General features: G+C 37.2%; 1 protein-coding gene and 1 non-coding gene across 2 annotated transcripts in view; one reads left to right on the top strand and one right to left on the bottom strand.

Moving 5' to 3' along the window:
- Positions 1–24,858, bottom strand: part of KIF15 (kinesin family member 15) — a 72,752-nt gene that overhangs the window by 36,523 nt on the left and 11,371 nt on the right. The window contains exons 5-16 of the mRNA XM_069473530.1: positions 23,642–23,679; positions 21,066–21,163; positions 19,770–19,949; positions 12,796–13,005; positions 10,620–10,745; positions 9,976–10,098; positions 6,738–6,861; positions 5,306–5,382; positions 4,486–4,695; positions 3,427–3,604; positions 1,012–1,153; positions 177–318 (exon numbers count right to left, since the gene is read on the bottom strand). Coding sequence (XP_069329631.1) covers positions 177–318; positions 1,012–1,153; positions 3,427–3,604; positions 4,486–4,695; positions 5,306–5,382; positions 6,738–6,861; positions 9,976–10,098; positions 10,620–10,745; positions 12,796–13,005; positions 19,770–19,949; positions 21,066–21,163; positions 23,642–23,679 — 1,648 coding nt within the window. The remainder of the gene's footprint in view (positions 1–176; positions 319–1,011; positions 1,154–3,426; positions 3,605–4,485; positions 4,696–5,305; positions 5,383–6,737; positions 6,862–9,975; positions 10,099–10,619; positions 10,746–12,795; positions 13,006–19,769; positions 19,950–21,065; positions 21,164–23,641; positions 23,680–24,858) is intronic.
- LOC138388831 (U6 spliceosomal RNA) lies at positions 21,329–21,438 on the top strand. The gene has a single exon (XR_011234313.1). It is a non-coding gene; the product is annotated as a U6 spliceosomal RNA (small nuclear RNA).

Here is a 24,858-nt window from a genome sequence, read left to right on the forward strand (position 1 = left end):
TGTAATCCCAGCTACTCGGGAGGCTGAGGCAGAAGGATTGCTTAAGCCCAGGAGTTTGAGGTTGCTGCGAGCTAGGCTGACACCATGGTACTCTAGCCTGGGCAACAGAGTAAGACTCTGTCTCAAAAAAATAAATAAATAAAAATAAGATGGAAGTATTGCTTCACATTACCTACCTTAAGTGTTTCAGCATGAATTTTATTCAGCTGAGAAACTTCTTGCCGCTTGCAGGCTTTTGTTGCTTCCAAAATGTTTTCAAGATTAAGGTTTGCTTTTTGCAAAGACTGAAGCTCCGATTCCAATTCTAGCTGCCTTTTCCTAAGAGATATTGTAAAACTGAGTATTTCAGGTAATAAGTACTGTCAAATATTTGTAGAGGAATTTACAGATTCTGCTTTCAGATAACCTTCTAGTTATCTCTTTAAATCAGAGGTATGCTCTCAGATTATTACCCTCATTTTCCAGCTGGGTAAAATACAGCTCAGAGATTGATGACTGTTTAAGGTATTCAACTAGCAAATGGTAGAGCTCAAATTCAAAAGTCCAAATAGTCCATGATGATACCATATGTGACGTTATTTTTAAAACAAATATTTCATTTTATTTTAGGGTAGGATTAATCTTAGTTGTAATATGAATGTAATTTATCTTTGTTTTCTTTTACACAATTAGAATCAAGTAAGAATATTAATAAACCTATAATTTCTAAAAATCTTAATTTAGTTCATAACAACCATGATTTAAATTTAGCAACCAAAGAATTCGAGATGAAGAACTTAAGTTCAATAGATACTGATCTCAACAGGAGAGTATTGCTTAAAACATTTGTATCATCTAGATCATTAAATATACTATTAAAGAGCTAGAAATGAGCCCTTTTTCATGTTAAAATAATTGCTACTATGAGTTAATATTTATAATAAAATGCCCAATTAAATGATCAATATTAACAGTATGGCAAATGAACCCTAAAAGAAAATAGGTGCGCTTACATGTGTACTCACACTTTACCTAGTAAGTTCTTTGAATTCTTCATATTCTTGCTTTGAATTATTCACCTCTGTCTGAAGCTGCAGGAGTTGTGCTTTTAACTTCTCAGTGTTTGTGAATGAACATGGCTCTTTCTGAGCTTTAGGAGAAAATCCTTGTTGACCTGATAATAAGGAAACAAACTCAGTCTTTTTTTTTTTTTTTCCCTAAAGACAGGGTCTTGTTATGTTGCTCAGGCTGGAGCATAGTAGCTATTCACAGGCATGATCAGAGCCTACTATAGCCTCAGACTCTGGTCTCAAGTGATCCTCCTGACTCAGCCTTCCAAGGAGCTGGGAGTACAGGTGCATGCCACTGTGCCCGGCATTACAACCTTAATCTTTGAAAAATAAAAATAACAGAACACGTTTTCTAAGTTCTCTGCCAGGTATCAATTTTAAGCCACGAGGAAAAACAACAAATGGATTGGAAGGTGGGCCCTAAAATATAAGTGCTTATAACTCGGCAAGAGACACAGGATATAACACAGTCCACCAAAGAGGATTAGAAGTCATGTTTAAAAAGCAGAGAGGCCACAGGATGGAGAGGCATAGTTAATTTAAGGTAACACCTTTTCCATTAAGGGAAAGAACAATTTGTATAATGCTAGAAACATAGGTAGTTGAATCTTGCAGGAATTAGTGCTAGCAGCTAATGTTAACAGTAAATGAACTATTTAGAAAAGGAAACAAATAACAAGGGCAGCAAGTTGAAAGAACTTGGTATCATCTACAAGGGAGAAAATATAAATTTTCAGGTATTGTTTAGAAGACTGAATATATTGAAGAGAGTCCACCTAGTTTCAGCATTAGAATATATCATGTAAAAGGTGTTTAGAGAATGAAAGATGTTTAAACACCGGTGGAGTTAAAAACACAATTGCTGTTAGTATCTTTTGAAGGTAGTAAAGTTAAGGTACTATCAAGGCCAATATGGTCAACAAAATGCAGAGCACCATAGGGAAAAGTAGTTGAAATAAAACAGAAAACCTAATCTTAGCTTTGCATCTAAAATCTTAACCTTTCACAATTGCAAAGATGTGTAATCAACCTAAGTGCCTATCAAGTCATGAGTGCATGAAGAAAATGTGGTATATATGTCCCACAGAGTACTACTCAGCCATAAAAAAGGAACAAAATAATGTCTTTTACAGCAACTTGGATGGAAATGGAGACCATTATCCTTAGTGAAGTATCTCAGGAATAGAGAAACAAACACCATGGGAGCTAAATGATGGGTACAAAGAGATATAAAGGATATTGGAAACCAAGAAGCGGGTAGGGGAGTAGAGGTTGAGAGGTAAAAACTTACCCATCATATACAATGAACACTATTCTGGTGACGGCACACTAAAAGCCCCAACTTAAGCATCATACAAGGCATGCATGTAACAAAAACATTTGTATCCCCCCTAATATTTTGGAATTAAAAAAAGAAAAAAATAATAAAAAATAAAATCTTAGTCTCTCCACAACCCAAATATGTGACTCCATCTTATTCTTTCATTTAGTCATAACACAATGGAAGAAGGCTTAGAAATTCTTTATGAATGCAGAATAAAAAGATTAGAATGTTTGAGATTTCAACCTAACAAGAAACAAAGGATGAGAATGAGTATGATAAAAGACCATTAAAATACTAACTCTAAGAATGAGGCAAACACAGACTTTGTTACCAAATTCCAGGGAATTAACACCAATAGCTGCCAAGCCTGTTAGGATTAGTACTTACTAAACCACTTTTCATAGAGTAAAAGCAATCTCATGAAAATAACATGTAACCAACAGACTGCGTACATTGGTAGCCACAACACAAGGACAAAACACTATGCTGGGTGCATGGTGAGTCTGACCCCTCTGACATCTCTTACATTGTATAGCCCTTAGCCACACTGATTAAACATTTCAACTTCTACATTTATTCATGTTTGATTAGTTAAGCACTTTCCATTTCAAATACTTTAAACAGGAAAATTCCATTTAATAAAAATTAAAAGTAACAACTGAATAAATCTCTGTCAATAAAATAGAGAAATATCAGTATTTTCTTGCTATGTCTATTAGCCTACATAGTTTACCACTCTGTGATTTTTGAGAAAAAAGTTTAGTGAATGCCTTTTTACACCATAAAAGAATAAGTATGTGTACAAGAAATTAGCACAGCAGGTTTGGAGGCTAAAATGAAGACCCTAACTGCAAGGCACTACACATGCTTGTTAAACAGCCCCTTCTGGCCAGGTCCAGTGGCTCATGCCTGTAACCCCAGAGCTTTGGGAGGCTAAAGCTATGACTGTACCACTGCACTCCAACCTGGGTGATAAGTGAGATCCCATCTCTTAAAAAAAAAACAAAAAATAGCCCCTTTTTACAATGCATGTATACGACAATCATTTCTTACTTTTGTCATTTTTCTCTGTGCCACACAATTCTAAGAAAGCTTTTTCTAGTTTTGCAATGGTCTGGGCATCCATTGCTTGGGCTCTTTTCACGGGTTCTAATAATCGCAGTCTTCTATTCTCCTCCCTGAGGGAATGATTTTCCATAGCATACTTTGCAACTCTGGGGTGGTGCTCTATCTGTAAACAGAGAAGAGTTACATGCATTATATATTTACAAACATTTCTTTAGTAAATTAGTCTCTCTAAAAAGCCATTAGGAAACTTTAGGCACTACTGGCAGTATCATGCTGCAACTATTGTGGAAAGCAACATGGCATTTGTGATTAGATTGAAAATATGAATATCCTACAACTCTACTACTCCAAGTTGGAGTCTAGACCCTTGAAACTTTCACCCAGGTACCTAAGGAGATAAGCACAAGGGTGTATGTTAATGGCTGACTCTTTATGCAATGGAGATAGGTTAAATCAACACACTGAAAAGAAGGAAACTATGGACCAAGGTTAAATTGCCCTGTAAGATACGTTAGTTGAAAGAGGCAAGGTGCAGAAATGTGTGCAAGAGAAATAAAAGTAAAAACACCTATCCATAATAGTTTGAATATGCTTTAAAAACTCTGGAAAGATACACAAAAAGCTGATAACAGATTTGGGTTTTTTCCCCCCACAATGTGCCTATATTACCTATCCATCCTCCCTAGGGAAAAGGAAGAAGAAGAAAAACAACAACAACAACAAAAAACTTTAAAAGGCTCAATTCTATAAAGAGGCTACTGATTCAGACAACCACAACTGCCCATTGGGTTGCTATTTCGCTTGGCATGCTGGGGTTGAGTGCTATGTAGCAATATCACCACAACTTCTTCCCTTTTCCCTTCTCTTCCCTTTAACTATCTTGAAAAAGGGGGGAGGGGGGAGAAATTATACAATCATAATGTCAGTTGAATTCATATACAATTTCCATTACATTAAAGACTAAGCACTTTGTGACAAATTTATATTTGCTTTGAACTTCTTTTATGTTTAGAAATATTAATACTACAAATGTCATGTTCTCACTTGTTCTCGCAGAGTTTGAATCTCATCCCTTAATTCTGAGAGCAAACGATCCTGTTCCTCAGGCAGAAAACTTCCCCGGGATTCTTTGTGGAGCTTCTCCAGGCGTATTATTTGATCCTCTCGGAATTTCACAATCATTTTATTAGATTGAATAAATTTTTCCTTTTTGAGGTTGAGGTCTTCTAATTGGGTAATTTTTTCTATTAGAGACTTAAGAAATTCATAATTTGGTTAAACATGAAAAGTAATTCAGCTTCCCTAAAATTTCATAAACCCAGCAACAAATACTAACTTCAAATTTAATCTTAAAGTGATACTGCTAAGAGAGAGAACATTTAAAAAAAAAGAGAAAAAATTTAATCTTAAAGGCAAAATTAGATTTTTCACAATCTTCCTTTATTTATTAACCTGGTGCCATTTATTTCACTCAGTAAGACAATAAAAACCACATAGCGAAAGCCCAAAATATCTTTTTTTCTCTTTTTGAGATGGAGTCTCGCTCTGTCACCTGGGCTAGAGTGCCGTGGAGTCAGCCTAGTTCACAGCAACCTCAAACTCCTGGGTTCAAGCGATTCTCCTGCTACAGCCTTCCAAGTAGCTGGGATTATAGGCACATGCCACCTCACCTGGCTAATTTCTCTATTTTTAGTAGAGATGGGGTCTCGCTCTTGCTCAAGTTGGTCTCGAACTCCTGAGCTCAAGGGATCCTCCCACCTCGGCCTCCCAGAGTGCTAGGATTACAGGCGTGAGCCACCACGCCCAGCCCCTAAAATATCTTTTAGGGGGTAAAATCCCTTTTATTACTAAGTCAGTTTCCTACCTTCTTTTCCTGTTCAGAGTTCTTAAAGAATAACATTGCCTCCTGGAAATACTTCGTGTAATTAGTCTTCTCTTTGTCTGTAATAGATCCAGTAAGAAAGGGGAAAAAAATATTTATTTCTCAAATTTTAAAACCAAGAGATGAGCTAAAACAGACAGCCTTTAATTGACTGCTTTCAACTAATCTAAAAGAACCACACTGTCATCAGCAGATTATGGATTTCAAATTACCCAACTACATATTAGCTGTTCTTCAAAGAAAAATAAGTTTCTCTTTAGTTAATACATAATAGCTTATATATGGTATGACAGAATTATTAGAAGTGGATCTAAAAAAATTAGATGTGCACCTCTTGAGATCTAATTCACCCTCTTGGTTTTATGGATTTCAAATTAATTCATTCTCTACTAGCTATTCTTTGAAGAAAATTAAGTCTCTCTTATGCTATTTAGTAAACATATATAGGATTACATGTACTATAACAGAATTTTAGAACTGGATGTAAATGAAATTAGTCACTTTTTAGCACTTAATATGGATGAATTATTATTTTTTTTTAGAGACAGAATCTCATTCTGCTGCCCAGGCTGGAGTATAGTGGTATGATCATAGCTCCCTGCAACCTTGAACTCCTGGGCTCAAGTGATCCTCTGCTTCAGCCTCCTGAATAGCTAGGACTACAGGCTCATGCCACTGTGCCCAGCCAATTTTTTTTTTTTTTTTTTTTTTGAGACAGAGTCTCACTCTGTTGCCTGGGCTAGAGTGCCATGGCGTCAGCCTAACTCACAGCAACCTCAAACTCCTGGGCTCAAGCGATCCTTCTGCCTCGGCCTCCCAAGTAGCTGGGACTACAGATGACATGTGCCACCATGCCCGGCTAATTTTTCTATATATATTTTAGCTGTCCATATAATTTCTTTCTATTTTTAGTAGAGACGGGGTCTTGCTCTTGCTCAGGCTGGTCTCGAACTCCTGAACTCAAACAATCCGCCCGCCTCGGCCTCCCAAAGTGTTAGGATTACAGGCGTGAGCCACCGCGCCTGGCCCAATTTTTAATTTTTTTGTAGAGATAGGGTCTCACTATGTTGCTCAGGCTGGTCTCAAACTTCTGGCCTCAAGCGATCATCCTGCTTCAGCCTCCCAAAGTGCGGGATTACAGGCTCGAGCCACCACAGCAGGCCTATTCAAAATTACTTTAATTCCCCCTTCCACCATATCTCACAGAACTCAGTGACTACGGTATCTGTATCTGATTATAAACAACATACTGTGTTCCTATACAGGTGAAATAAACAGAGGTAAACAAACAGAAAGAAATACTTATAGAAAAATTTCGGTAGCCTTATGTGGTGACTATCTATCATCAGAGGGCTCTTATAATATTCTTTGTACACAGTCTTCTCTAAGATAAAGGACACTGTGCTCATCCTACCTGTGGTCAGAAAGTTTTCTGGTAGTGTCTGCCCTGAAGTAAGCTGGGACAGTTGTTCTTTGAGCCTCTTCACTTCAGCTTGGAGCTGGCTCACATTTCCTTGGGTGTCTTCATTTACCACTGCCTGTTCAAGAATTTTTTAAAAAGCATTAAAAGAATGCTTTTTGAGTTGTATAGTCCTATGTTTATATTTTTGGTATGATTTGGAGGGGTCAACAGCAAATAAAATTTCACTTCCATCTCACAAACAGTCAAAAGGCCACCAGGATGACAGTGTGCTAGAGTGGGGAAGAAGCTTCCTTTTCCTGTGCCTTCAGACCTACGGCCAGAGAGAGACCAGCACCAGCCAGGCTCTCCTCCCCCAAGCTCCCACTTTCTTCCTAGCTCTACTGACTGGCCCTGGGCCTTTAGACTGGGTTACCCTTAGCATCAGAGTGTGTTCACCTAATCCTTCCTTCCCTTTGAGAATGACAGCCTCCCCCCACCCTCCCAAGGTAGAAGAGCAAACACTTCAGTGGGTGTCATTTCCCCTCTGTCCTAGCTCCCTATGGTAGAGGAGCCTAGCCTGTAAGTACACGACAACTTGCAAGGCTAGCCTGAGCCCCATCAGCTTGGTAGAATCAACCCCCTCCAGAGGAATCCAACCCTTTATTTTTTAGCAGCCCTCCTGGAAGGAGGGGTTGGGTTGACAGCTCCATTCTGTTTTTCACCATTTCATTTTCTTAAAGAAATGTCTTACTTACAACTTCTAAAAGGTTAAAAAGGCCCACAAACAAATGTACCACCGAGGTGTGGGATGGTGGAGAAGGTTGTACACGTGTGGGGACAGGGAGTATGTGGGATCTCTGTCTTTTCTGTTCAATTTTGCGGTGAACCTAAAACGCCTATAAAAAAGTTTATTAAGAAAACATCAATTTTAAACAAGGCCCACAAAACCTACAGGATGACAAAAAGTGCCAACAGCTGAGCACCTACTAGATCAAAGGGACCCAGTTGTGAAATACCCAATACTTCAGTGAAGAAAAAACACCCTCTGACAGCCCCAAGGTCCCCTGTGTTTTTGTCTTAGGCCCAGCCTGCTCATTGGGAAAGATTTAAATAGCTCATCCTTAAGCCACAGATACCCTAGTACTTTCCACTAACAGGCTGCAGCAGGGGGACTCACCATTGATAGTGACTAATACAAGGCTCCTGGTTTTGTTGTTTTGTATGTTAACAAGCCATGTTTGATTGCTTCTGATTCTTATGGCTAGGCTCATTACAAGGCACTACTGTACTTCTGACATCACTGTCACATTGGTGACATCATAATTCTAATTATCACTGCATTTGTATACTCTCTAAAGACTTTTACTAAGTCTCAAGAGACTTAGGGTCAGGAAGCTCTAATGATTTTTCCTCCTCATATCTCTAATACCCCAGAGGGTCATGATCCAAGAAAGTAAAATGAGTGACTACTAGACCTATTTTGTTATGATGTACCGAGAGGAAGAGGCAACACGGATCTCTTCACTCTATGATAAGGGCGTCTACTTAGGGGGTAAGAATGACCAATTTCTCCCTTGAAAGAGAGAGGAAATTAATCTACCCATTTATGGCACTACAATTCTCTTGTCCGGAACCAAGGGGTCTCCCACCTCTCCAAAATAAGTAGGCAACTCCTTGGTCTTTTAACAGTCTGCACCAGTGGTTGGCAAAGTGCTGCCCGTGGGCCAAATACTGCCTGTTTTTTTAAAATCAAGTTGTACTGGAGCTATGCCCATTTGTTTACATTGTTATTATATTTAATCCCATTTGTCTATGGCTGCCTTCTCACTACAAATGCAAGTTGAATAACTGCGACAGGGATCATGAGGCCCAAGAAGCATAAAATATTTACCATCTGGCTCTTTATAATAAAAGTTTTCTCACCACTGGTGTACATGAATATCAAAGAAGGTTCTTGTACATGAAGTAAAATGGGGAATTCTTGGATATGATATTGTGAAATATACATTTGGTCTTAGCCCTGTTTTCTGGCATATGACTCCTAAAATCCTTGAACCCTCCAAAATGATAAATGTCTTTGTGCCTGCTAATGAGTTGATTGGTGGCTGGCAGCCCCTAGGTAGCTTTCAGGATGGGGTCCAGTTTCAGGAAAGCCCAAGGCAGGATTAGAGGGTTGGGACTTTGCAGCCCCAACCCCTAACTTCTAGGGAGGGGAGAGGGCTGAAGTTTTAAGCCAATCATCAACAGCTAATGATTTAATCAATCACGCTTGGTAATGAAGCCTCCATAGAAACCCAAAAGGACTGTGTGGCGGGGTGGGGGGGTGTGGTTTTAGATAGCTGAACACTCACGGAGTTTCCTAGAGGGTGGTTTGTCCGGAGAGGGCCACTACCCATACCTCTCCCTACGCAACTCTTCATCTGTATTCTTTGTAATATCCTTTATAATAAACTGGTACACATGTTTCTCCGAGTCCTGTGAGCCACTCTAGCAAATTCATCTAACCCAAAGAGGGGGTTGTGGGAGCCCGATCTATAGCCAGTTGGTCTGAAGCATAGGTAAAACAACCTGGGCTTGCAAGTGTCATTGGAAGTAGGGGGTTGTCTTGTGGGACTGAGCCCTCAACCTGTGGGACCTGACACTACTTCCAGGTAGATAATGTCAGAATTGAAATTTAATTAAAGGACACCCAGGTGATGTCCACTGCAGAACTGATTGATTGGTTTTGGTGCAAAGAAATCCCCATACACTTTTTGGTGACCAGAGGTCACAGAAGTCGTCTCTGTTGATTGTTGAGTGAGAGAATAGAAAAAACACTATTTTTTCCTTATATCCTCAGATTAGAGCTGTAGAAAATTCAAAAGACAAAGTTTGTCAAGGTTCTCAAATTACTTTCATAGCAGACCCTCCCCCACCATACACATGCATGCACATACTCACACCACACACCCCTCTGCTAGCATGCTTCAGACAAATTAGTTTCCAACCCAATTACAAAGTAAAAACTTTGCCTTCTCTTAAGAAAAAAACTAGCCAAACAATAAGGATAAGATCTAACCTAGATTTTTAATTGCATATGTGATATAGAAGGCTAGGAAAGATGAAATAGAAATATTGCATATAGCAAGAAAAGCTTTTACAGAGAAATAAATAAAAGTTAATGTCAATATTAGAGCAATCGCAAAAATGGCATACTACGAGCTTAACTATTTTTCTAATTTATTTAACAAAATATAAGCAGGTATTTTACCTTGTTTTTAATCAACTTGGCTCTTTGAGCAAAATTAAGTGTTGATAGGGTTTCCCCAAAACACCTGGATCCAGGATGAACATTTGCAATTATGGCTGTTTTGGCATTACCTCCAAGGGAATCCTGTTCAATGATATGAATGGTGCACATTTTCAAGTCAGCAATCACAAGATCTTTCTTTCTTTTTTTTTTTTTTTTTTTTTTTTTGAGACAGAGTCTCACTCTGTTGCCCAGGCTAGAGTGAGTGCCGTGGCGTCAGCCTAGCTCACAGCAACCTCAAACTCCTGGGCTCAAGCCATCCTCCTGTCTCAGCCTCCCGAGTAGCTGGGACTACAGGCATGCACCACCATGCCCGGCTAATTTTTTCTATATATATTTTTAGCTGTCCATATAATTTCTTTCTATTTTTAGTAGAGATGGGGTCTCGCTCTTGCTCAGGCTGGTCTCGAACTCCTGAGCTCAAACGATCCGCCCACCTCGGCCTCCCAGAGAGCTAGGATTACAGGCGTGAGCCACCGCGCCCGGCCCACAAGATCTTTCTAAGCAAAGAAATGTATTTTCTTGCTAAGGCTCAGAGACTATCCCACTATCAACCTTAGTGAGCATAACCAAAAAGAGCCCAAGAGCCCAATGATCTACTTTACCCGTAGTAAGAAGGTAAGTTTGGAGTCTCTGTAGCAAACATGTCTCTGTTTTCCATTACCCACATCGACAAGTGCAGTGATCACTTGGCCCAGGCAGCTCAATGATCGGTTTATGTTACCTGCTTCCTAAGGTGTTGGGGAAAAAGAACAAAAATTTAGGTGTACTGGTTACTTTTTGGTGTTTTGAATGAAAATACACCTAGCAGAGCGACAATTTTGGATGGAAAGGCAAGTCAGGGACAATGTTAATAAAAAACAACTAACTTTTAAGCAAAGAAAATGTGCCCAAATATCCCCTAACCTTTTCCTATTTGACATACACTACAATTGCAGTATTAGAAGACAAACACAAAAATCATGCAAAGAAAAAAAATATTAATGTCACTTCATGATTGTAATAGTTAAAAATTGACCTATAGGTAGCGATAAAGGCCAGAAAACAAGAAGGGAAAAAAGGACATAAAATCCATTTATGCGAAACAGTTTAAGGATATGATAACTAATAGCCCAAAGTCACTGATGAACTTATTACAACAGAATATTCAGTCTAATTCTGTAAAGGATAATAAAAACTCCTTTAAGACAGTAGTTTAAGGGGAAAAAAAAAATGTTTGAGCTAAATACGTTACGCTGGATTTTTACTGCAGGTAGCATATTTTGATAACTGGGTCTGCAGTGATGGGAATATTAAAAAAAAGTGAAAGAGTGAAAATCATAAAGCAAGATGTGCTGAATTCAGAGTTGCTGCTATGTGTATCACACAGTAAGTCAGGAAGGTGGTTAGGTGGCGTGGTTGAGAGCACTGCCTACAGAGCTGGACTACCTTGGTTTGAATCTCAGCTCTACCCTTATTAGCTGTGTGATCCTGGACAATTTACTACAATTTCTTTAATCGTAAAATAGAAAGGATAATAGCACCTACTTCTCAGAGTTGTTGGGAAGGTTAAATGAGTCAATATACGTAAAGCATTTTACAACAGGATTGGCATATGTCCTTTAATAAGTATATCCTATGTTTATTATGCTTCAAATCTCAATAGAAACATGAGCTTTAGATTGCCCAAAACTGCCCGAGAGCCTAGGAGGCGCAAATCCTCACTTTTAACGCAGCAAACAGTAGACTTTTCCCTTACCACTTCCAACTCCTCTACCCTAGTCCATGTATATCTTAAACTATAGAATCCACACAAATTTTATTGGTGATTCATATTATAATACATATATACATACTGACAATACGTATCAGATAGAACCTCTGGGGCCACTGCTAATACCTTAGCCTAGGACTAGGTCCTTAACCCTCTGCACCTGAATTTTAAACAGCATAACTGGTCTTCTTTCTCTTTAGGCTCTCCCCTCTTGAATCTGACAGTGGTGGGTCAGATGGCTAAGTTTTTATAAAACAGACTTTCTTCATGAAATCATTCATTTGCTCAAAATTTTTAAGTGTCTCCCAGTGTTGGGTGAATTGAGCACAAACGCGGCCTGGCAATACTGGGGTCCTTGATGATCTGAACGTACTTGCCTCTCTAACCAACCAATCCAGTGACCCATCTGAAATGCCAAATGCCACACTTGTTCTTCATCCACAATAATCTCTGAGATGCCCCGCTGCCAGCATGCATTCCCTATTCCTCTCTCCTTACCAAAGCCTTTGAGACAACTCAGGAACTACTTCTTTTCCACACTCCTCCCTCGAGAAATCCATGTCGCATTCTTCTTCTGGCCCCTGCTGCCTCTTGTACCGTTATCCTCTCTGGCATGAATTTAAACATTCTTGCTATTGACAGACCTGCCCTATCCCATTTATGTTTACTATCCCTACCCCACAACAAAAATCTCTATTCCTTTCAGATAAAAACAATTTCTTACTTATTTCCAGCCCTTACAACTCTCAACTTCGTACAGTCATATATTGCTTAATGATAGGCATACATTTTGAGAAATGCATCATTAGGCAATTTTGTCATTGTGCAGACATTATAGAATGTACTTATACAAACCTAGATGGTATGGCCTTCTACACATCTAGACTGTATGGTATAGCCATTATAACCTTATGGGCCACCATCATATGTGGTCCGTCATTGACCAAAACATCCTTAAGTGTCACATGGCCATACTGACTTCTAGGAAGAATTCACATACACGTTGAAGACAATAATTTCAATCTTACCTTCAACCTCACCCCTTCTGCATGGGTATCTTTTTGTCTTTCAGATCCTGCTAAATCCACCAGGTTGAGTAGGGAGGTCCGTATATTCACAGTCTCATGGCTTTTCTCCATGGACTCTATTGTAATTGTAAAGACTGCATGAGACCTAGACGATTCTCTGTTCATTGATGTTGATGCCACACGTCTGTTCCTCCATCCTCCAGACAACACCTAGGCAAAAGGAAAATATATTAAAGAAGCAACAGTAGGTATACTTAAGACAAACTTAAAACATAAAATAAGCACTTGAGAATCACTCATTTTAGTAAGAAAAATACTAACATATAGTTAATCACCTACTTTAAAATATTTACACAAAGTATTTTTTCTCTCTAGAACAGGAGTGAGGAACAGCTATGGCCTTTCCATTGTTATCTAGCTTTTTAAGAGAAATTATATTATGATAAGTTCCAAATGGTATACAACAGCCACCAACATCAGCAGGAAATCTGTAAAGGGTGGTAAGAAAAATTACTGGTCCATCAAGAAACATACTCAAGTTATTTCCTTTCCTTTGTGTTCCCTCTCCATGTTACAGAAAGAGAAAAAACACGAGATCAGAAGGCATGAGACCTAGAACTAGTTTTACCATCCTCTATTTGTGTTAATTTAAAGTAAATCATAAAACCTCTCTGGGCCGGGCGCAGTGGCTCACGCCTGTAATCCTAGCACTCTGGGAGGCCGAGGCGGGTGGATCGCTCGAGGTCAGGAGTTCAAGACCAGCCTGAGCAACAGTGAGACCCCCGTCTCTACTAAAAATAGAAAGAAATTATATGGACAACTAAAATATATATATACAAAAAATTAGCCAGGCATGGTGGTGCATGCCTGTAGTCCCAGTTACTCGGGAGGCTGAGGCAGTAGGATCGCTTAAGTCCAGGAGTTTGAGGTTGCTGTGAGCTAGACTGATGCCACGGCACTCACTCTAGCCTGGGCAACAGAGTGAGACTCTGTCTCAAAAAAAAAAAAAAAAAAAAAACCTCTCTGAACCCTTTTTTTTAAGTAGAGTTACTAGACAATGAGAATGTTGGATAATAAAAATCTCTAAATTATCTCCAAGCCTAAAGTTTTGTTGGCTCTTTCAGTCTACAAAGCATTTTTCCCCTCAATTCTCTATGGCAAGCAGAATATATGAAGGTTCAGGCTGCAGGCTCTGGAATCTGATGAACATGATTGGTCACTATTTTCTAGGTATGGTCTGGGGCCAATTGAACCTTTTCAAGGCTCAGCCTCCACACCCGTGCAATGGGAATATGGGTCCCTACCCCTAGGACAGAACATTTAAGTTTAATGTGTGTATGAATCACCTAGGGATCTTGTTAACATTCAGACTTTGATTCAGTATGAGGTGGGGCCTGACATTCTGCATTTCTAACAAGCTATCAGGTAACACTGATGTTCTGAGGACCACATTTTGAGTAGCAAGATCATAATAAGTACAGGGTAAAATGGGGAAATTAGTATCTTTACCTCAAGGAGTATATTCAAAATTAAATAATGTACACAAAAAAAGTTAACACAGTGCTTCACATCTATACTCAATAAATACTAACTGTTCTAATCCTCTCTATTACCAAGCCACAGTATAAAATTGAAATTATTTGTATCTTTTACATTTCTTGGATAGTACTTTATGCTTCCTTTTCAAAACCTTAAATACTGTGTATTAAATAGTAAGTAAATCATGATACATTCATACTGCTGTAAAAAACAAAAGAGAGACTTCCTTAAACACAGGACAAACTCAAAAATAATATTATCTTAAAAAAGCAAGGTGTAAAAGTCACACAGTATGCTATCACTTGTGCAACATAAGGGGGAAAAGCAAATACAAGCATGTTTGCTTGAATACTTATACAAAAATCAAAATATAAACAAAAATACTTGATGAATGTTCATGAATTAGAAGAATCAATGTTGTCAAGATGTCAATTCTACCAAAAAAGATCAATAGACTCAAAACAATCCCATTCAAAATACCAGCAGTCTTTTTTGTAGAAATTGACAAGCTGATTCTATATAAACGATAATGCAAAGGACCAAGAATAACCAAAATCATTGCCAAAAAAAAAACAAAGTTGGAGGACTTACCCTACCTGATTTCAAGATACTACTCAGCAATAAGCTACAATAATCAAGACAGTTTTGTTACTGGTATATAACATATAGATTAATAGAACAGAATACAGTCAGATATAAACCCATACACGTACGGTCAATTGATTTTCATCAAAGGTGCAAAGGCAATTCAATGGGACAGCAGGCATGATGGCGCATGCCTGTAGTCCTAGCTACTTGGGAATCTGAGGGCAGAGGATTGCTTGAGTCCAGGAGTTCAGGGCCAGCCTGAGCAACACAGCAAGACCCCATCTCAAAAAAAATTAAAAAGGCAAATCAATGGGAAAAAGAAAGTTTTTTTCCAACAAATCATGTTGTATACTGGATCAAAAACAAAAAGGCAAGAAAACAGTACTAAATAAAACAGACAAAAACACTAAGGAAGATGGTAGAAAGTAGTCCAACAATATCAATGATCCGGCTGGGAGCAGTGGCACACGCCTGTAATCCTAGCACTCTGGGAGGCCGAAGTGGGTGGATCACTCGAGGTCAGGAGTTTGAGACCAGCCTGAGCAAGAGCGAGACCCCATCTCTACTAAAAATCGAAAGAAATTAGCTGGACAACTAAAAATATATATAGAAAAAATCAGCCGGGCATGGTGGCACAAACCTGTAGTCCCAGCTACTTGGGAGGCTGAGGCAGAAGGATTGCTTAAGCCCAGGAGTTTGAGGTTGCTGTGAGCTAGGCTGATGCCACGGCACTCACTCTGGCCTGGGCAACAGAGTGAGACTCTGTCTCAGGACAAAAAAAAAAAAAAAAAAAAAAAATTATAATCAATGATCCTATTAGTGTAAATAAATTAGGTATGATACTATCAAGAGTGGTCTAAAAAAAAGCAAAATATACCTATGGGGTTTACAAGAAACATCTAAAACAATAAAACACAAAAGGACTGATGAGAAAACACATACCAGGCAAATCATAATCAAAAGAATGCTAAATGGTGTATGAATATTAGACAAAAGAGATTTGTAAAGCACAATGTGTTGATAGGAAAGCATAGAGTCAATAAAAAATTATATCTTCAAGTCAAAGGAACATATACTAATCCTACCATTGTACGTGTGCCTAATAAAACAGTCTACAGCAGATCCTCAAATAACATCATTTTGTTCAATGTTATTTTGTGGTGATGCTGATGAGGGGGAAAAAAATCAATTCCCAGCTGGGGCTACTATGTGGAGTTTGCACATTTTCCCCATGTATGCATGGGTTTGTTTGGGTACTCCAGTTTCCTCCCACATCCCAGAGATGTGCACATTAAGTGAATTGGTGTGTCTAAATATTGCCAATGTGCCAGGTGTGGTGGCTTACACCTATAATCCCACACTTTGGGAGGCTGAGGCAGGAGGACTGCTGAGACCAAGAGTTCCAGACCAGTCTGTGCAACAGAGAGAGACCTAGTCTACACAAAAAATAAAAAAAATCAGCAGGGCGTGGTGGCGTGCACCTGTAGTCCTAGCTACTCAGGAGGCTGAGGCAGGAGGATCACTTGAGCCCAGGAGTTCAAGATTACAGTGAACTATGATCATGCCACTGTACTCTAGCCTGGGTGATAAAATGAGACCCTATTTAAAAATAAATAAATAAATAAATAAATACTGTGAGTGTGGGTGTGTGAGTGTGCCCTATGATATAATGAGGTTCTGTCCAGGGCTGGTTCTGGCCTTGCACCCTGAGCTGTCAGGATAAGTTCTGGCTACTCCTAAGCCTGAACTGGAATAAATAGATTGGAAAATGAATACAAATGATTGTCAAATAAAAATCCACAAAATACAGAATAATCATACAAATGCATAACAATAAATGATGTGGTACAAAAGCGCTCAGCGAGCCCATCACATTTGTTACTGTTTGTTTCTGAACTGCACAGTAGTAGGCGGGGCTAATGACAATTTTCATTTTGCAAACATTTATTCCTGGATTTAGCCCACCACCACTACAACTGCCATCACTACTGAGGCACCAAATCCCGGGTAATTATCTTACTTGTTTTTATTAATCTTTCTTTAATGCATGTATAGGTCGCATTTATTTCATGTTTAATATTAGAAGTGTCTTGCATCTTTATTTGGAAGGTTTTGATGTTTTTGTGACCAGAAATATGCCATAGAAACTTAATTCTTATTTATATCAATTAGCCTATGGTATTATTGGTTTTATTACACATTGTTTCACTTAAAGCCAGTTTCCAAGAACCTACCAACATTAAGTGAGAACTTACTGTATTTCCATAAGTATACATATATTAAAATAGACAAAAATCAAGATGAAATTAATAAAACCAACACCTTATTGGGAGATCAATATATCTTTCTGAAGTATCAATAGATTATAGAAGACAAATGAATAACATCATAAAAATCTTATACCCAAGGATATACATTCTTCTCAAGCACATATGACATTTATAAAAATTGATTATTGTATTAATCCATAGATCATGTCTCAATAAATCTCAAAGGCTATGAATCACACAAGACCACAATCTCTGACTCCAATGCAATTAAAAATAAATGTGAGAAATAAATTAGAAATTCTCATACATTTGGGAATTTTAAATCACATTTTTAAGTAATTCATGGGTCAAAAAAATTATAATAGAAAAATATTTAGATCTAAATAATTAAAATATTAAAACTTGTATGAACTTTAAAAAATATTAAGAAGTAAATTTAAACTATCAAATACTTTTATCACAAAAGAAAGGCCAAAATGAGATAAGCATCCAGTTTACGAGGAAAACGAGCACCATGATAAACCCATAATAAAGTAAAAATGAAGAAAATATTAAAGAGCAAGGCCATATAAACAATAACAAGTATGTAAAATGGAAACAAAATGGCAGCAAAGATTTAAAAAATGAGAATACTAGGAATAGCCTTATGCCAGTATATTTGAAAACTGACAGCAAACTAAAATTTTTCTAGGAATATGTAACTTACAAAAACTGACCCAAGAAGAAATAAAATGCCTGCGAACCTCTATTAAAGAATTTTTACTTGTAGTTGAAAGTCTCACAAAATACAAGGCCCAGATGATTTCTACCATAATACCTAAGAACAGGTCATTCCAATCATAAAACTTCCAGAAAATAGATAAAGGTGATAATAAAACAAGACAAGGAGAACAAGACAAAGAGAAATGACAGGTTGATATCAACCTTTAAAATTGATGAAAAATATTAAACAAAATATTACCAAATCTAATCTAGTACCTTATCAGGTTAACAAGTTAAAGGAGAAAAATCATATGATTATCTCAACAGAGGTGAAAAAAAGCATTGGACAAAATTTAACACATATTCTTGATTTTATAAGATAGTTGGCAAGATGCCTGATTATAAAAGCATGTTATAAAAATCAACTACATCTCTATGCACACCTAACAGAAAATGTAATTTTAAAAAAGATAGAATAAGAACGACTAAACAGTCGGGCTTGGTGGCATGTGCCTGTAGTTACAACTACTCAGGAGGCTGAGGCAGGAGGATCGCTTGAGCCCAGGAGTTCAAAGTTACAGTGAACTATGATTGGGCCACTGCACTCCAGCCTAAGCAACAGAGCAAGACTGTGTCTCAAACAAAACAAAACAAAACAAAACAAAACAAAACAATAAAAAAAACCCCCAGCAACTAAAAACATAAGGTATATTAGAATAAATTTAACAAGAAAATTATTAAAATTACATTGTAAGATATTAACCTAAATAAATGAAGAAACATATGATGTTCATGCACAAACTGAATATTGTAAAGATGTTAATTCTTTCACACTGGTCTATAACTACAATGTGATTCCAGTCAAAATCCCAACATGATTTTTGAATGTACACATACATACATACTGGGTCACATATATCCCTTACTGGGGGAGGCTCAGTTTAAAAAGTTTGAATCAGAAGACTTGTTGAAGACGAAAGAATAAATTAATAGTGGAACATTATACAGCAGGGAAATTAAATGAAATGCAACATAGATGAAGTTCATAAACCATGTTGAGTTTAAAAAGTCAAAGAGAACTAAATAAATACTTTTTAAAACTCAAAAACAGGCAAAACCAATATATTAATATGTACATGATTTAAAAGTGGAAGAAAATGATGATGACATTCAATAAGAGGTGCTTAATTTTGAGGAGGAGCCAGGGATACAGGATAGGAAGGAGAACACAGGTAAATAGGATAGTACTGGTGATATTTTGGTCTTAAATTGTCTAATGGGCTCCTGCAAGTTCACTTTAACATTGTGCTTTGTAACATATGCATATTTTTCATGTATCAAATAACACATAATAAGAAATTATTTAAAATCAATTGGCCAGATCAGATTCCATAAAAATGTAAGCAGAATACTTTGTAAATTCCTGTCAAGAGGTTTGTTTTTCCTGAGCTGGATGCTCAAGAAGTTGGCCTTTTACACTACTAGGGCTTTTGACACTTAACAAGTAAGCAAAGCTAGAAAGAACAGAACAGCCTGCTGGTTTAAGGCTACAGTTCCTAGGAGTGCCTCAAACAGGCAGTTCCCAGTAGGAACCACTAAAGAAATATGGTCACTAATGAATTGTTACCTACAAGGTAGTTTTTAAGAGTACCTGATTAGAATGAATAGCACCAAAATAACGCAAAATCAAGCAGCTCAAAGTTTTACTTTAAGGAGAGATCTATAAAATACTGCCAATATTTCTTTACTTCTCAAGAACATTCTGTATTATGCCTTTATGACATATTTTTGGCACCTCAATTCTTTTGCGAGACTGGGGTGCTTTCACAGCCTGTTTGTTACCTAATCATCAAATAAATATTCATGGCAGTGTACCTGATAGGCTTCGGCAGCTGAGGTTACCACCTGCTCCACCGCACCAACAACAAAGACTCCTTTCTTGATATGTTCCCTTAAGTACAGTCCAGCTGATGCAGAGTCCAGTAGGTCGAATATCTGCTCGTTGTAGATTTCAATAAAAGAACACTTACAAAGGAAACTCTTCCCAGCTCCAGCCTGAAAAAAGAGAAGCTTTGTTTAGATACATTATTTTTATGTGTTCAATCCTAGCTTTAATGAGCATGAATCTTGCATTTGTTTCACAAGATGTAAATTGCCTACACTATCATCCTTTAATACCTAAAAGTCAGTTAAAAAAATCTAAATAACTAGTTTCAACACATCATTATATTTTAAAGCATCATCAAACTGTGGTCCCAGGAGCCCTAGAGGTTTCCAAAGGTGCCTCAGAGCCAACACAGAGAGATAGGAATCGAGCAGTCCAGTTGGGCAATTCCCTTTTTGTCTTATATATAGACTTCCTCATAAAGTTTTATTTGAAACAAGTGTAATGCTCTTTAAAAGACTGAAAATAACTTAAGAGACTCTGTATAGAATTTTTAACCACAGAATGCATGCATAGCACTAAGCTTAATTATTTCCCTGGCAGGCAATTTGTGTGTCTAACACCAATGTTAGGGATAAACAGTTTCTGCAAAAGAGTAAATGGTAAAGCAAAGTTATATATCAGTTTCCTTGGTACACAAGTAATAGAACATATGATACTAGTGGTTCTTAAGCCTGGCATTCACCAAGATTCAGAAGCACACTTGTGAGAATAACCCAACCTGGGAACCAATGAAAGAGGAAAGATCATATGCTCAGGACGATGGATCCATACCACATGGGGAGCAAGAAGGTCATGGCAAGGTGGTAACAGGTACTACAAGGAAGGTAAGAATGGGCCCATCACCACTGGACATCATGAGGATGGAGGGACACCTGTGAGCCTAAGTACAGGGAGACGATGGGGCTTAACGTATTTATGTAACTGTTTTCCTTGGTTGAGATTGTCTTTATACTTTCTCACTTGCAAAATCTTTTGAGAACCTAGAAACACTACTTTCCTTTTTTGTAAACCAGCAATCTGGGTTAAAAGATAATGGATGTCTTATAAACTAAAACCTCAATTAAATTGAAAATAAAAAACTCAGAATCCTTAATTTTATCTTAAGAATTGAAAGAATTGTAGAGTACCATCCATGCTCCTCCATGAATCATGAGCTAATTAGTAGCTAACTACTCAAAATCAGACATTTCATGGAACCACTTTATTTTTACAGTAAGTTTTACCTTCTCTTTTTCACGATCAATTAAAGAAAACAAATATTCAAAACTTCGTGGGATTACTCCTCTCAGATTATGAGAAAAATTATCAGATTCAGATGGTCCTAAAAAAAAGTTAAAAAGAAACAAAAAGAACCTATTGAGTTTTATTCTATTCCAAGTCTTTCAAAATGACAACACTAAAAGGCAATTTATACAGAAATGATATAAGATGATACATTGTATAATCAGTTTCCTACTTGTGCTCCAAAAAAGTTTAATTTAGGTCTGTGGTGCTTGCTTTGGCACCACATATAGTAAAGTTGGAAAGATATGGAGAAGATTAACATGGCCCCTGCACAAGGATGACATGCAAATTTCTGAAGTGTTTCACATTAAAAAAAAAACCCAAAAAATTAGGCCTGTGAGAGAGAGCATCATAGAACCTGTCTATCAATGAGACTGAAGGAAAGGCTCACAGTAGTCACCAACCAATTTTTAAAAGTAGCTATTGTCTGATAAACAAACAAATTCATCTAGGTACTAAGCTTGAAATTTTTGCAACTGCCTGGTACCAAAATTAGCAGAAATATCAAATAATTGTACTTTATTTATTGCATATTACATTTGGTCTCATAGACTGAAGCTCCAGGACATAGCAACACACTGTGTGACTATGGGTGGCTTAATAACTCCCTTGTAAGCTTCAGAGTTCTCAACTATAAAATGGGAAAAATAACAGTGATAACTACCACATAGGGTTGTTGGAAAGAATTGAGTGAGAGTAAAAAGGTAAAGCACTCAGAGCAGTACTTAAAACACATTATTACTAAAAATTAGGATTAGCTAGCATTTTTTAAATCAGGCAGTAAAAGCCAAGCTGGCGAAAAAGATACTGTAAGACTACCTTACAAGACTTCTATGCAGACAGAAAAATGCAGAGTAGCCCCATCTCTATTTTGTTCCACTGGAGAAAGGAAAAGCTATCAGTGGATATGTAAATAGCAGGATTTTAAAGAATATTAATTCAAGCTACAGCAATATTAACCAAAAAAAAAATATATATATAGAGAGAGAAAGAGATAGATTCTACATATATAGATATATATATTCTATATATCTATATATCTCTATCTCTCTCTCTCTCTATATATATATCTAGAAAAGCCCTAGAAGGTACTATAAATATTGGTTAAGTATGTCTTAGAGACCAAAGGAACTAACAAAATTCTGGTATGTTCAAGACAGATACAGATAATAAATTTTAAAATATTATAGTTGCTGTCCCTCTGCCTGGAAGATGATTCTCCGGAACAATCTCATGGTTCACTCTCATTTCACTTAGTAACTCTCCCCAAAGGTCACCTCCTGAGAGATCTTTCCTGACCCACCTACCTAAAATAGCACCCCCTGCACTTTTCCATCCCCTACACTGCTTTATTTTTCTTCATAACTCTTAGCACCTCTGGCATAATTTTCAGAGGTTTATTTGCTTTTAATTGTACATCTCTCCTGCCTGAGAATATAAGCTCCACAAGAGCCTGGATGTTGCTTTGTATTCAAATAGAACAAAAATGTCTTGGAGAGTGCCCAGCATATTAAAAGTACAAGTATTCAATTATTTGTTGTTATTACAACCTCAGAGAGAGGAAGACCTTTCTTACTACAACTCACAATGCCATTAAAAGAAAAGAACCTGAAATTCAACCACATAAAAATAAAAAAACTTTAGCATAGCAAAAAACAAGTCAAGACAAATGAAAAGCCTAGAAAAAAAAATCTGGAATCTATATAATAGACAAAAAGCTAAGCTTTCTCTTTTATAAAGAATCCCCACAAATGTGCAAGAAAAAGACAACCTAATTTTTAAAATGGGAAGGAAGCTTGAATGGGGATTTCAACAGAGAGGTTACTGACATATCCAATAAATACATGAAAGATACTCAGTTGTCAAAAGACATCAGGGAGGTGCAAATAAGCACACAATGAGGTAATACTACACATACTTGAGAATGAAAACTAGAAATAATCCAAATATTATCAACAGTAGAATGGAAAATTTATAGTATTTTCATACAATAATATATTATACAGTAATGGAAATAAACTACTACTACTACATGCAACAACATGAGTGAATCTTAGAAACTTAATGCTAAAAGAAGCCAGAAACAAAAGAATACATACTATAAAATTTCATTTGCAGAAGTTCAAAAACAAGCAAAATGAATGAAGATAGAAGTCAGAGTAATAGGTACTCCAGGGGGCAGGGGTGGGATAGTTACTGACTAAAAATCGTGATCTGGGTAGAGGCTGTACAGGTATATAAATATATAAAAATTCATTGAGCCCCATTGAAAAACTCTTTATTGAGCACGTACTCTGTGCTAAGCACTGAGCTGGGGAATATAGCTGCAAACATGATTAGCACATGGACTTTGCTATCAAAGAACTCACAATCTTGTAGAAGCCTGGGGAATATCCTAAATTTTATGAAATCAACATGATGCATAGAAATTATGCCTTCTCCAAAAACGTACTAGTTGCTGTCATCACAGAAAGGGTAGATTAAGTCAGCAAAAGTTAATCTTTAATATACTTACCCATCATAGTAAATGTCTTCCCTGAGCCAGTCTGTCCACTGTAAAAAAGAATGGTTTATGTATTATTTTTACACATAAAATTTAGAAGACTACCCTCCTATTTTTAATACGGTTTATTAACATATAAATGTTCCCTACAAAGAGCTAGCTTATTTTCTTTTCTTTTTTTTTTTTTTTTGAGACAGAGTCTCGCTCTGTTGCCCAGGCTACAGTGCCGTGGCATCAGCCTAGCTCACAGCAACCTCAAACTCCCGGGCTCAAGCGATCCTCCTGCCTCAGCCTCCCGAGTAGCTGGGACTATAGGCATGTGCCACTATGTCCAGCTAATTTTTTTCTATATATATTTTTAGCTGTCCAGATCATTTCTTTCTATTTTTTTCTAGTAGAGACAGGGTCTGGGTTTTGCTCAGGCTGGTCTCGAACTCCTGAGCTCAAGGGATCCTCCCACTTCAGCCTCCCAGAGTGCTAGGATTACAGGCGTGAGCCACCGCGCCCGCCCATTATTTTCTATTTTTACGTCATATTAGATAAACAGTGAACGATCTACCTTCTTTCCCTCCAATTCCACTATCAAGAGCTAACCATCATTAACTGTCTGGTAAATGCTTCTACATTAATACAAACACAGCCATCACAATTTTCATTTCATTTTTATTTACAAAAATTGGGATGATGCTGCTATGCAACCTGTTTTTCTTTAATTTTATCTCAGACATATTTCTAAGTCAGTAAATACAGGTCTGCCTCATTATTTTTAATAGCTACATATAGTATTCCATGGATATGGAATCTTGTAGCATCATAATTTATTTATCCAGAATCAACTGAACTTCTGTTTCCAATTTTTGTTATTCTAAGTAGTGCAATTTCTTTCCTAAATTCTTTGTATTTAAAAGATATTATAATATCTAAAGACATTTGTCTTTGTTTAAAAATAAAGCAATAAAAAAATCCTTATGCTATAGGTTTAATTTTTGTGTACAATGTCATGTCGTCTCTGCTATCCCATTTAACAGAAACAAGAGTAACAAAAAAAAGAAGAAAGTTGTATGTTAAAGATAGATGTCAATCAGGGTGTTAAGTGACTTTAGCTTAGATTCATAGTAAAATATAAAATTTTGAATTTATTTTTTGGTTAAATGCCCTCCAAAACTATAAAACAGTATGGTCTAGTTGTTTACCTCTTTCTTTTGGAAGTAGAAGAAAAAAATTCTTTA

This window comes from Eulemur rufifrons, chromosome 7, assembly GCF_041146395.1.
Source record: "Eulemur rufifrons isolate Redbay chromosome 7, OSU_ERuf_1, whole genome shotgun sequence".
Classification (NCBI taxonomy): Eukaryota; Metazoa; Chordata; class Mammalia; order Primates; family Lemuridae; genus Eulemur; species Eulemur rufifrons.